Source organism: Anabrus simplex, chromosome 5 (genome assembly GCF_040414725.1).
Source record: "Anabrus simplex isolate iqAnaSimp1 chromosome 5, ASM4041472v1, whole genome shotgun sequence".
Taxonomy (NCBI): Eukaryota; Metazoa; Arthropoda; class Insecta; order Orthoptera; family Tettigoniidae; genus Anabrus; species Anabrus simplex.
In genome coordinates this window covers 29562995-29577975 of record NC_090269.1, presented here as the reverse complement: position 1 = coordinate 29577975, position 14981 = coordinate 29562995, and the positions used below count along the sequence as shown (strand labels likewise).

General features: G+C 37.8%; 1 protein-coding gene across 1 annotated transcript in view; it reads left to right on the top strand.

The window, feature by feature from the left end:
* The window catches only part of casp (Fas associated factor casp), a 267208-nt gene that overhangs the window by 148492 nt on the left and 103735 nt on the right, over window positions 1-14981 (top strand). Inside the window, exon 10 of the mRNA XM_067146824.2 lies at window positions 12603-12765. Coding sequence (XP_067002925.1) covers window positions 12603-12765 — 163 coding nt within the window. The remainder of the gene's footprint in view (window positions 1-12602; window positions 12766-14981) is intronic.

Genomic DNA, 14981 nt, shown 5'->3' with positions numbered 1-14981 from the left:
TTGTGCTATTAAAATCACTGGTAATGGAACCAAGATGTTTGAAACCAATTGTTTCATATGGACATGATAAAAAATAATTATATGAAAAATACCGTATACTACAATTTCATCATCATCATCATCGTTGACCAACTCCAGTTTCCCAGGTGTGGTATACGAGCCCCTTTCATTTTGTTCTGTCCACGAACCATTCTTCGTTCACAATCCGCTCCCAATCCTGACCTCTCTCCTCTACATCCTTCTTCACCAAGTCTGTCCATTTTTCTCTAGGTCTGCCCACTGGTCTCTTTCCCCTGATTTCTCTTTCATACTCCTTTCTTGCAGACCTGTTGGCACTCATTCTTTTCACATGACCAAACCACTTCAGTCTTGCCTTTTGGATCTTCTGGAGTAAAGAATCTTCTAGTCCTATGTCTTCTCTGACTTTTTCATTCCTGATTTTATCTCTCCTGGTCTTCTGGATCATTATGTGTAGGAACTTCATTTCTGCTGCTTGGAGTTTTGAGTTGTCCTTTCTTGTTAATGTAGCGGTTTCCAGGTTGTATGTGAGGATAGGGGTGTAGTATGATTTATACAGTGTCATCTTGGTTTTGAGTGGTACTTGTTTATCCCTTAATAATTGTCTTACTTGGAGGTAAAAATGTATTGCTTTGCTTATTCGACTGTTTACTTCATATTTAGCTAAGTTATCCTTGGACATTATACTACCCAAGTACTTAAATTCTCTGACACTGTCCAGCTTAGTGCCATTTAGCATGATTTCTGGCTGATTGTCACCCTTCTGTACCTTCAACACCACCGTTTTAGCCTTGTTGATGTTTAATCCATATATCTCAAACTCTTGACTCCACCCCTGCAGTCTCTCTTCTACATCTTTCTCTGAGTTACCCCAAATTACTAGATCATCTGCAAATGCAAATGCTTTTAAGTCTTGTTGCCCCTTTTCTTTTAGCGCCTTTAATACAGTATCCATTACAATGATAAATAAATAATAGGGGCGACAAAGCACTACCTTGTTGTACTCCCGTTTTTGTCTCAAACCAGTCTGACAGTCCAGAACCGACTTGTACACAGCTTCTGGTTTTCTCGTAAAGCATCTTAACTTTGGAAATGAGACTGTCTCGAACTTCAAGCTTTCTCAGGCACTCCCAAATAAGCTCCCTTGGTATTATAGAACCAAATGTTTCTTGTATTACTCTTGGCTACTACCTGCTTTTCTTTCACGACCAAAGTAGTTGTAGATCATATTTTCTGCGCCTGGAGATGCCATTACAACCCAGTAAATGAGGCTTTCTAATCATGGGGAAATTAACTTATCCTATTATTGCCATGAACATGTCACTAATCTTCCAACAGAAAATATTCAGCCAGGCTGAGTGGTTTTGGCCCTCAGGGTCCAAGTTGGCAGGTTCAGTCCTAACTCAGTATGGTGATATTTGAAGGTGCTGAAATATGCCAGCCTCGTCTGTAGATTTACCAGCACATAAAAGAACTCCTGAGGGCAAAATTCTGGCACCTCTGCATCTCCGAAAACTTGGAAAGTAGTTGGTGGTATGTAAAACACCACCACCGTTGTTGTTGTTGTTGTTGTTGGATTTCTGTGGTTCACAGAGGTGTAAGAAAGTGCTGGGGTGAATGGGCGGACAGTGAAATGATCAAAGCATAAGTTAAATCACTAAATTTTGAAATTTTATTTCTTTCCCTTTATTTAATTTTTAAATTTGGTAGATACTCTGAATAAGCAACAACAAATAACAGTTATCAATGAGCTAGTTAGCTCCCACAGTAACAATGACTTACTAAAAAAATCAGGTACAATAGAGAAAATTACTGACACAATAACTTGCAAGTGTTGAGCACTCTAGCTCAAAACAGGTACAGTTTTACAAGAACATGTTTGTTGCGCTCATTTCCATTCTAGGAGACTGCGCTTCAAAAGTTGCTACAGTCCAGCCTCTCAGAGGCACAAGCTTCTAACACAATTACAACTTACAAACTTCAAAACCTGTATTTACTGTCATTTCTGCTTGACATCTGTTACACAATCGTCTATAAATAATGACAATTTAAACAGGGGCAATGAGTGCCTATTCTAAATGTCCTAAATAACGAGTTTAAGACTATCAGCCATGAACAAAATGCGAGGAGGCGAAACTCTTGCACTCCTTTTGAAAAACACTTAAAATCCTAAATGGACTTATGGCCCGAAGTTGCAGAGGCTAAGCCTGTACTACAGAGGAGTGACTAGATGCAAGATATTAAGTACCAAAGTAGAGTGAAGAATTTAGAGGTTTAGAAAATCTTAGTCACCCCCATACGAAGTTGAATGGGAATTAAGAGGGTGAACACTCTTTGTTCCCTAAATTTACATAGTTCCCAGTAGGGATTTCAACAGAGACTTTAGATATGCTGAAAATTTACATTTAAACTGAGACTTTAGGACTTTACATTACTAAAAGAAATTTGAAGCCTTCCCCTCAAGTGATCTGCTTGGAGCTATCATATGCTAAGAAATTTCTGCCATTACCTTGAGTAGTTGGGCCTTCTGACGACAGCAAGGCTGCCCTTGCCTCCTACATACGCTGTACACACACTCTAGACCGGACCGATGAAGATGACAATACGGTCGTAAAGCGCCCAGCTTTTGTAGTATCTTGGAGGGGTAAGTTCCAGAACTCTCTTGAGCTAGGAAGAATGCCTGTACACACCTTCAATTTTAATTGGACCGAGCTCGATAGCTGCAGTCGCTTAAGTGCGGCCAGTATCCAGTATTCGGGAGATAGTAGGTTCGAACCCCACTGTCGGCAGCCCTGAAAATTGTTTTCCGTGGTTTCCCATTTTCACACCAGGCAAATGCTGGGGCTGTAACTTAATTAAGGCCACGGCCGCTTCCTTCCCACTCCTAGCCCTTCCCTGCCCCATCGTCGCCATAAGACCTATCTGTGTCGGTGCGACGTAAAGCAACTAGCAAAAAAAAAAAAAAAAAATTAATTGGCTAGAGAAAAATAAACACAAATTCCTGATTGGTTAGTAACTTAAGGAAGAAGTAAGCCGTAGTAATGCTGACGACTATAACATATTAAAAAAACAATCTGCAAAACTTAAAGTTCACATTGAAAATTGAAAATTCCCTTAAAGTGTAATTGTCCGTAATCCCGCCAGAGGGACACATAAGCAGATAGTAGAGACATCTAAAGGTTAACCCTTTTTGCTCTCAGGCTATTTTCACCAGTCAAGCCCAAAACACTTAGACAACCATTTTTCATGATTATGAATGTTAAAATGTAAAAAATTGCCATATCAAGAAATCCTCAGGTACAGAATTGAAAAAAATAGCGATAGTACACCATTCTATATAGTTTTAGGAAAAAATATCACCAAAAAAATTGAAAATTGGAAAATATATTACAAAAATAAGTCAGTTTTCAAATACTAAAAAAGTACTCTGTCCGTTAGTGATATTGTTGATCAGTCATTCTGAAAATAAGAGCATTTAATTCTGTATAACATGGTATAATTTTGTTTTTTGTTTTCTTATTTAGTCATGAGTTATAGCACCTGACGTAAAGAACTATATACGTACCTTCCAGAGTCCGCATTTATGTTTTGGAAAACATTCGCGTATCATTACTATCTGTGAAATCCAAATCACTCTTCTTCTGCTTTTTCTACCACTTTTCCCATATCTGTGGGGTCGCAGGTGCGAATTGTGTCGCACATGTGGATTTGGCTAAACTGAAGACCAGGAACATCATCATTCAGAAACTTGCAGGTTCTACATAGGGAGCATCAGCATCCACTCTTAGGTCGTCAGCACTGGGACTGGTATACTCTACAGCCGAGTATTGTTCTTCTGTTTGGCTGAATAGCCCTTATGTTAAGAATATCGATGTTGTTCTGAATCAGACGATGCACATTGTCAGCGGCGCAGTCAGATCTACTCCTCTTTTCTGGTGCCAGTCTTGAGCCACATAACACCTCCAAGGATTCCCAGACAAAACAACCTAATTCGCGAGTTCAGGAAGATAACAATGAACCCAAGTCTTCCCATTCATGAAGACATGGTTGTTAGGTATGGACGTCTGAAGTCCAGATCTCCGCCCATTCAGACTGCAAGGGAACCCATCAATAGGAACTTTAACGGTTCTGATGAATGACAACTCGAGTGGACCAACTCAACTCCAGATGAATGGCAGACCCTCTTTAGTCGCCAACACCCACCACCTGGTTTTAATCTCCCCAGAAGAACTTGGGTTCTTCTCAACAGAATCCGTATTAATCATGGACGATGTGGGTCATTGTTGCATATGTGGGGTATGCGCTCCTCCCCTGAGTGCGACTGTGGTGAGAAGAAACAGACCATTCCAATATTCCAATATTTATATTGGAATTATAAATTTACTCATTCAGGACAAATATTTCAAATTCCCTATGGGAATAACATCTATATCAAACAGACCATCCCATCATATTGTCACCGAATGTCCTAGGAGGTCATACTCCGGTCAGCTGAAGGAGTTTGTGTGTGCTTCTGACGGGGTTGTACAATGGTTGGACAGCTTGGATTTAAGTTTATGAACTGTTTTAGAGATTGGTTGATTGTTTAAGGTGTTATATTGTTTGTCATATTTTTGAATATTTGTATGTAGAGTTATGTACTAGCCATAAGCTAAATAAATAATATGGCCGGATGCCTTTCCTGACACCAACCCTATATGGAGGGATTTCATCAATTTCGCATATTTCTGTGGTAGTAGGTAGTTTAGTGTGTTGGGACAAACACACCGTGTCAGAAGAATTAATTAAAGGTGAAGGCAATTAAAATCCCCGACCCAGTCGGGAATTGAACCCGGGACCCTATGAACCAAAGGCCTAAACACTGACAATTCAGCCAATGAGTCGGACTAAAATCTGAATCACTATCAGCTATAAAATCACTGTCATCGTCTAAAGCATCTAAATAATTCAAGACTTCTGAATTTTTTAGGCTAGAACTTGGCCCAGCCATTTAAAAAAATTAGGCCTACTCGTGACACGAAAATCTAATAACATGGAATGTTAAACTAAACTTCACTTGAGAACACCGATAAATGTCGAATAAAAAAAAATTTAAAAAAATAAAAAAACACAATAAACTACTATTAAATTGGAAACAATATAACGAAGGAAAACATATTTTGAAGCTTAAAGAAAACTATACTCTAAAGCAGCCCACTTCAACTCGCCATGCGGTAAACATACGCAGTTTGATAACTTCTGTTGTTTCAAACAGATGAGCTTAGTGTCTCTATCTCTTGAGAAAAGTGTAAACTAAATCCAAAAGGTACTATTGTTGTTTCTTCCTGACATCTGGAGTCCGTTAAGGTATTAATACAGCCATCCGAACACAGAGCTGATAGATCGGCACACTGAGTGTTTTAAGCAATACCACTCAAGCCGATAGATTGGTTCGCTGAGCGTATAAGAGTTAAAGGTCCAAGTATCTTGTGATACATAGTTTAGGATTCACAGCACAGATGGACTTCTAGAAGATGCGCAGTTCAACCGGACGGAGAAGGTGTACCCCATACTGTTATTATTATTATTATTATTATTATTATTATTATTATTATTATTATTATTATTATTATTACTAAGCCCTTCCTGCGTCCAGGTATGACACAGCTATCAATTCCCGACTGTCAGATGTAATCTCAGGGTATTTCATCAAGTAAGAAAAATGTTTAATTTTTCTTGTAGGTTAGGCTGTACGTGAATTCCGAGAAAGACATAGCGACCGTACTCGATAATCACCAATGAACGTCTCCACCCTATCGCATAAAATTGTAAATTCATCACCGACCGCAATTTCTTAACGCAAATCCCGCAAAAATCACCTTACAATTTATTAAATTAAGAAAAACTCAAAGAAATGAGAACTAGTATCAATTTGAACTTCCACAATTGTTGTTCAAAATTAATAAATCGTGAAATTCAATATTTAAGTCAGCGCTGGCTTATTAATAAAATAACATGATATTATGAATTCAGTATTTCTGAAATGAAATCAAATTATCCATAATCATCCTTGAAAAATTAAATTAGTCATTCACATGCATCAATGTGACACAATTTCATTAGCATTAGGAAAATATGGAATTCCTCCTCATAATTTATACACCTTTAAGTCATGAAATCTGAATTCGTTAATGTAGAATATCATTCTGAAGAACTGTATTATGACGACTTACATGCTAAGGTTTCCATTCCTACTGCCTCTTAAATTACGGCTCATAATCTACTATCTTCTCATTTAAAATTCAGCACGAATTATAAAACAACACTCAAAATACAAAATAATCTATTCTATCTATATAATTCTTAATTCATTGCAATTCGGCTCTATATGCATTCATTCGTTAAGTTCATTTCAAATATATCGTGTGTGCAAGTAATTCAACAAGTATCTGCGGTATGATATCTCGGTACTATGTTTATACGTCAGCTTCACTGTATATATCGATTTGCCCATCTCACATTTCACCTATTTTGAGAATACGTCACAAAGCTCATATATATATATATATATATATATATATATATATATATATTAACAGCTGTATTTGTTACTACATCACCTCTCAAATCTCAACTATATACGGATATTCACCATCCATACCTTATTTTAAGTCACCCCCGCGGTGTATTTCTTTTCCAGTACTTGCATCGTCTGACTGATTCAATACCATTCACATTTAACGTCTATCATCCATATATATGTCTCATAATTACCATGACGCACATTATCATTCTCAAATCAACTCATATAATTTCTTGTTACCTTATACAACCTTCAATTAATTCCATCTCAACTTTCTCAACATCTATTCTTCTCACTCATAACCTTCTTCATATTATTTGCAACTAGTGAGACATATCATTCTTCTGTACATAAATACTCCTTTACATTGATCAATTCTCTTCCAAAATTACGATGCATAACCTTAAATACTGTATTTGAGCATTTAACAACATTACTTTACAAGGAATAACTCGACTCTATCTCTCATTTCTCACACGCGATCCACCTGTGACATAATCTTTGACGGAATGGCTTCGCAAGATTCATAGATATTATTATATGGCAATCTTTGCAATCAGCTGTTACATTACTTTTCTTCTTATTTGTACTCTCAACTACCTCGCTGAATCGCCTGTTCATACATAGTCATACGTCACGAGATATCTATCTAATTCTACACTGACTTAATATAGCATTAGCAGCTTAAATTTAACACACTTCACTTCACTTCACTGTTTCACTTACACACTTAAATATTTCACACATAGAATATTCTATTTTAATGCATATGCCTAAATAAATTAAGAATTATATTACTTATTATAAACACTTAGCTCGTTTTTCATCATATCAACCGTCAGTTGCTCTCCTTTTGCTCATCTCACATTGCTGGTTCATTGGCCATGGTTCGAGGTTCGGCAGGACTCCTCATCTCATCTTAGGTTGGTACGGCTGGGCGAATTCCTCCTCTCATCTCGGGTAGGTTCAGCTGTTTGGATGATATCTTCCTCCAGGTTGGTCCATCTGGATGCTTAGTAGATCATCTTCTTCTTGGAATAACTGCCAATAAGATCAAATATTTCCGAGAAGTAAATATTCATTTTGGTTTCTTGTTAGAATAATATTTCTTTTAAACTATTCTTTTAGTTTTCTTTTGTGTTATAATTGACCAATTCTCTAAGTCCGCGTAAGATCTTTTCTCCTTGTCTTGCGAAAATTTTCAAATTTACATGATTTATTTTCAAAAATATTACTCCTTCCTATACTTTTCTTTTAATGGAGTAGTTCTCTCCTATCCTTTCCTCTTCTTGCGGCTTCCAATTTCTGTATTCGGAAGTATCGCTGATCTTGCGCCTCGGGTCTGTCAGTATAGGTATTTGAATAAATTCTCGTATATCTCACTGTATTTTATATCCTCCACATTGTTTTTACAGGTTGTTTTGCCGTCTTCTTCTAGATTATAGTAGTTTTTCCTCAGGATTTCTGCCACAATTTTGACAATCTCCTTATTTCAACAGAACAACAGCAATTCACTTCTTGTCCTCTCGAATTCAGTTTTTCAAGTAAGTTTTTTCAATAATCTATTCTATTTTACTTGTTTTTTGGAAACAATTCGCTTGACCTTGCTCTGTTCTGCACCGCCTTTGAAATGTAGTCGTTCCAAGTTAGTCATGGCCTCCTATTGTATCTAAATGTTAAGACTTTGTTGTATACTCTCTTTAGTTTGAGTGGCCTGGAGGCGCCATTTTGGAAAACGTCCGAAAATGCAACGGGCACATTATGATTATTATTATTATTATTATTATTATTATTATTATTATTATTATTATTATTATTATTATTATTATTATTATTACACCGGGCGGTACACCCCTACGCCGCAATTTTAAATATTGCGCCAATAAATCCTCCTCTACTGGAGAAAATCTGAACCTTGAAAACTGGACCAATTTATAAGTTTCTCAGAAGATGTCACTACAGTAAAATTTTGTGATTACCAAGTTGTCAATACTGTGTGGATTTGAACGTGTTTTGTTTTCTATTGATCAAGAAGTGTGGACTTTCTCTTATAGATGTCCCTACTAAAAAACTATGATCATGCTAAGTGAAGGAACTTATTTGAAGAAATTTTGTATTCATAAGTTTTTCTCTTTACTAAATTTCGTTCTTTCATTTGTGGGTTGGCAGTATTAATCTTTTCTTTCCGCCGGTTTTGATTTTAACCAATCAGGAATTTCTGTAATTAATTTTTGACCAATCATGTGTTTCTTCTTCGATTTTGTGTGTACCGTTTGATATCAACCAATAAAGAAAGAGGGTGTGGCATGTTTATTCATGAAAGGTCTCGAATTTTCCCCGAGGGTTTAAAAACTGCTGATTTTCACGGCTCTTCACCACTTCTTCTACATCTAGCTTTGTGTATGGACATGTAGCAGGGGGCGGTTAGCGCCTCTTCCTTCGGGCAGCAGCTCTTCAACAAGGTAATGGCCATTTAACATCTTTATTTCTTGCTAGCTCAGCAGTTTAACCCGCGGGGCAGGTCCGAAACCTATCTCTTGAAACATGTAAATTTCTTTCTGTCTTTGTAAAACTTCGTACATCTTTAACTGTAATTCGGGGATAGAGAGTGTTCTACCCTCTCGAGCTCCCCTTCATTTTGATTTGAGGTGACTACGTTTTCGTAACCGATTTTCTACTCTTCCTTAATGTGTTAAAATTTTTCTTACATGAGTCACCTCCCTAGTGTGGGAATAGCCCCTGTTTATTCGGCCTAGTGCCTCTTAGGTTTTAACAACCTTTCATATAGGAGTGCAAGTTCTCGCTTCCATTCATTTTGCATTTTGGGGCCATTTACTTAACCTTTTCTTGTCTGATAAGGCCCAGTAGGTTTGATACAAGATACCCCTGTTTCATTATGAGTTGTACCTTGATGGCAATTAATTGTAAAGTATGGTATTGCCTTGAATAGGCTTGAAAGATTGAGAGCGGGTCAGCTCTTTCTGGTGTTTTGAAAGGTGCCTCTAGGAGGCTTGACATTACTAGGTGGGAGCAAGTGCTCCATGTAATTAGGGGCTTTCTGCCCTTTGGTAATTTGTGGTTGTGAGCTGAGAGCTCAGGAATTATAGAACTTGGGGCTCGAAGCCCAGATTGTTAAATCATCTTAAATCTTGGCTTTTCCTGGTCTTGTACCTGATTTGTTGGCTTGTTGTTATTTGTTGAAATGCTATGTGAAATTTGTTAAGTTTTTCTATTTTGAAAATATAACCTTTATTGAAATTTTAATTCATCTTTCGGCCTTGTAGTTAGACACATTCCATCCCGCACTTTCTTTCACCTCTGCATTCCACGGGTAACTCCGTAACAATTATTATTAGATCCTGGATTTCCATGCAAACGCATGTTTTTAAATCAGCTAGTTACACTTCCCAAACTTTGGAAGTATTCGTTTTATGGCTTAACAATTTCAAATAACCGTTCTTTTTCGGTGCATGTTTTGGTCTTTTTAGGAGAAAATTCATGCATAATGCATATTTTGAAGATTTTGGATTTAATAGCGAATATTTGGACGTTTAATACTATATGACATGACTTTTCCTCTGACTATTGTGCATATATGATGTTAACTTGCATGATAGTGCCTTTTCTGAATGTTAGTTTACAGAATTGGGGACCATTTTTCCATGTTATACAGTGTGTCTATTACTGAGAGATGGAGAGAATGTATTCCTGGCATCCTAACTGTCAACCAAAGTTAGTACATACAGTAGAGGTCCTATAATCCAATTAACCAAACGCTTTCTTATCTGTTCCTTGAGTAAACTTTGATGGAAGCGGGAAGGCCCCGCATCGATATCTAATTCTTAGTTTTACACTTGTTCATAGCTGTAAATTGAACAATCGTAAATTGTGCATTACTCATTGACGGCTCATGTTTTCGTCTATGTTAGACGAACAAAATGAAACTCATATCGTACTTGTGTGGCACCGCGTTAGCAGCTTACAAACCTTGGTTTTGCATTGAACCCTCTTCTGTTGTTATCCTGTAATTTCCTACCCGGAACTCTCGTCATACGTCTCTGTTATCGCAGCAGGCAATCTTCACCAGTTATTGAGGACATTCAAATGTGTGTGCAGTCATCGCATGGAAAAGTGATCCGTTCAAATCCTGATTTTGAATTCGTCAAGCTTACATAAGACGTACTGTGGTGAAAATGTAAAAGACGTACAATTTGACCTCACTTAGTCCCAAATGTCTTAATTTAAGAATGATCCTGTCAATTCTTGTGACGTAGCAAGATCATTTTCTGTGCTTAAAAATGCGCTGACAGATAAGCGGATGAGCTTAAATCAAGACAATTTGGAGAAATTAGTAATGTTACAATGTTTCAAAAGGAGCTTAATTTTGATAGTGCATATTTTCCTCTTTATTGTGCATGTTTTGCCATATGATAGCGCATGAATGCATGCATATTTTGCGATTTGATAGTGCATGGAAATCCAGGCTCTAATTATTATTATTATTATTATTATTATTATTATTATTATTATTATTATTATTATTATTATTATTATTTGTCATCATCCATTTCCCCTGTCCAGCTCCTGCTGGGTTGGGATATTTATGGCACCTTTCCATCTCCCTTATCCAAGCACCATTGTTCCTCCTTAACTGTGTTCTTATCCAGTTTTCTTCTAATTATACTATTCTTGATTACCCATCCATGTACTGACCACGCCCAATGTTGCTTAATTGCGGTGATCGGACGAGAACCTGTGTATTCAACATGGTATGGCGATGTCCGCCTCCATAGCATAATGGTTAGTGTTATTAGCTGCCGTCCTCAGGAGCCCGAGTTCGATTCCCGGCACTGCCAGAAATTTAATAATGGCAGGAGAGCTGGTATGTGGTTGAAATGGTACATGCAGCTCACCTCCATTGGAGGTGTGCCTGAAAAGAGCTGCACCACCTCAGGATGAGGACACAAGTTTACTTACTATTCTTGATAATTTTCAATTCAACTTCCGTAGTCTGGGTCTCCTTCTTGCCCTTCCTCCTATCCGAGTATCTATCATCTGCTTTGGCATCATTCTCTCATTCACCTTCTCTCATTCATCCTCTTAACATGCCAAACCATTTTAAGGTTATTCCTCTCCATTCTGTTCTTAAGCTTTTCCACTGCGATTTCGTTTCTTATATCCACATTTCTTATTCTGTTCTTTCATGTCTTCCTTATCATATTTCTTATAAATTTAATTTCAGTGGGCTGGATATTATTCTCCTTTCTTTTTGTTGGTGTCCAGGTTTTTGCTGTATATGTCAGTATTAGGTAGTAGTACATCTTACACATCACCTCTTTACACTTCATTGGTACTTCCTTCCTGTTCACTAGGCTTTTCATGCTGTTAGAATGCCTTTCCCTGTTGAATCCTTTTACTGATCTCCATGGTTATCCCTGCATTCCACATCAGCTTTATTTTTAAGGAAATAATGTGTTCAGCTGTCATTACAATAAACTCCTTACTCAAAAGAAAAGATGATCAAGACACTCTTGTTAATTATAACACTACAGATGTAATAAAGCAACCAACACAACAGAACCATCCTTCTTACGTGGTCTTTGGGTTAATTCTTTTAGTGACTGCTTGCAACTGACAAGCGAAATGGAGACAGACATACAATATTAGTCAAATAAAGGACGTGCTTAATGTTGTGTAATGCATTGTATCAGTATAGACAACTATTGCTATTTGTTACTGCAGTTGACACTACTGGAATGCCATCACTGTCATACTTTTTAATCAACATATTACATTAGTAAAATATGCAAAAATATGAACTTTTATTAAAATAAAAATTTCAATATGTAGATGATATGCAACTTTGTCCATCCTGAGCTTTTAGGTACATTTGGAGACCATTAGATGATTGGTAAAAATAATATTTACATACATATCTGAGTAATAGTAATTCTTTTATCAAACAGTTTTAAACATTTTAAAAAGTGTTTAATCTACTGAAAATGTATTTCTTTGTGTGTAGGTAACCTTGGAGTGAGTGAACTTTTAACGAGTTTGATACAAGCAGTGGATGTGTTCTCTGAGCAGCAACGTTTGGAAATTAGAGAGGAAGAAGAACGAGCAGCTAGGGAATTGGTGAAGAGAGAACAAGATGCAGCATATCAGCAGTCCTTAGAGGCTGACAGGTTAGATTTATCCAAAGAACAAGAGAGAAACTTTAAATGAATGAATGAGTATGTTTGAGTGTAAGTGAGGAAATGTGAATGTGGATAGCTGGGGAGAGATGTAAGAATTGGTTTGTTTTTCATTCAATATTTTTACTGATTTTGAGGGTTGGGGCAAACGTCATTGCAACTATTTTTTTCGTGCAGATATGTGAGCGGATCGGAAACTGCTATTTGTCGCGTGGAAGCTATGCAGGCCTAGTATGTATTCACAACAACAGATGGCTCTGTGATTGCTGGTAGTAGCACAGGGAGTGCTGGCGAGCGTCGTGAGAGATGGAAGTAACCCATGTTGAGCAGCGCGCATACATTAAAATAGCCGTTTTCCGGGGGAGAAATGCAAAAGAATGTCACAGGGTATAATGCCCACCCATACCGTACAGTAGCATGGTGGGTACGAAAGTTTCAGCAAGAACGTGTCCAAAATTAATCGATGGTGGTTATTCACGACAGGAAGTGATTGCCATCCTGCTGTCAGTTTGCTAGGCGGTTAGTGCATGCTGTATATCGCATCCACTGCATGCGGTACCCACCGCGATGCAATTTTGCGCAGTTACATCTCTGTCCGAAATATCCTGTGGATGGTGTGTTTCCCTATGCCACTTGCCATCTCATCTCCAGTAGCGTCCGTCGTCTGTCTTCTTCCAGGAGCTGCTTGATGACAGCACGTGCCATGCCGGTCTACACACTGACAGGTTGTCCCGAGCATTGCTGATTGCCACACGTCCTTCTTGATACTTTCCTAACCACCATGTACTGTACAGTATTGGAGGGCATTATTTCCAAGGGCTTCCACTAATTCACTTTGATATTCTCTCGCATTCCTCCCCCGGAGAACAGCTGTTCTGATGTACACGTGGTGCTCAACACTGGTTACTTCTATCACGCACCATGCTTGCCACACAACTGATTTCGCAATGCTCTCTGTGCTACTACCAGCAATCACAATCTTCTGTTGTGAATACACACTTTACCTGCATAGCTGCCACACGACAGCTAGCAGTTTGTGATCCCCTCACGTATCTGCAAGAAAAAAGTAATTGCAGTGACTTCTGCCCCAACCCTCATGTTGTTATTAAAATAACCAGATAGTGCATTTACCTCTCAAAATGCAAACATTGACACTGAAATTCAATATTGTTTCAAATGTGCCAGCACAGCCTATGGTCGTATGCGAATTGACAACCATAACATCAATACTCAAACTAAGCTGAATGTACTGTATACCAAGCTGTTGTTATTCCCAACTCTACTTTATGGTTGTGAAACTTAAGTTGCGTACAGAAGGCACTTACTGTATTTGGAAAAAAAGCCATCAACGCTGCATTAAAAGAATCCTAGGAATAAAGTGGCAAGACAGACTCACTAACGTAAGTGTTTTGGAGCAAGCTAATACAACCAGCGTTGAGGCTCTCATAATAAAACACCAGCTTCGATGGACAAGGCATGGATTCGCATGCCTGAGTCACGTTTCCCAAAACAGGTCATGTACTGTCAGTTGAAGGTTGGACAGAAAAAACAGGGTGGGCAACAAAAACGCTATAAAGACATTCTGAAAGTGAATCTGAAGATATGTCATACTGACCCAGAAAATTGACCCACTCATCCAGAATGGCGTTGCCTCGTTCACCAAGGCAACTATCCTTTGAACTCCAGCGGAGAAAACTTCTGTCCGACAAACGCAATGCTAGGAAAGAGCGTATGCATAGCAGAAGTATTAACCCTCGAGGAACAGTGGCTATCCAAGACATTGTGTTGCCAACATTGTGGAAGACTGTTTGATTCCAGAATTGGATTATACAGCCATCAAGGAACTCACGTGCTTTAAACTTTACTTTTGGAAGACAATCATACTTGTTAACAAGTGATAGCATAATAATAATAATAATAATAATAATAATAATAATAATAATAATGCTAATCAATCTCCTTGAAAAGACAGCCAACATGACAGGCATGAGAATCTCTGCCGAGAAAACAAAATTTTGGACGAATATAAAAAGTGCCCTGTAGTTTTTAGTAACGGATATTGGTCAAATAGAAAAGGTAAAGAAATTCAAATATTTGGGTGAGACAATTCAAGAATATGGTTTAGAAAAATCTGCTATAAAATCTATACTATAATAAATGCCCATGCTCCCACTAATGATAAAAACAACTCCTTAAAAGACCATGAG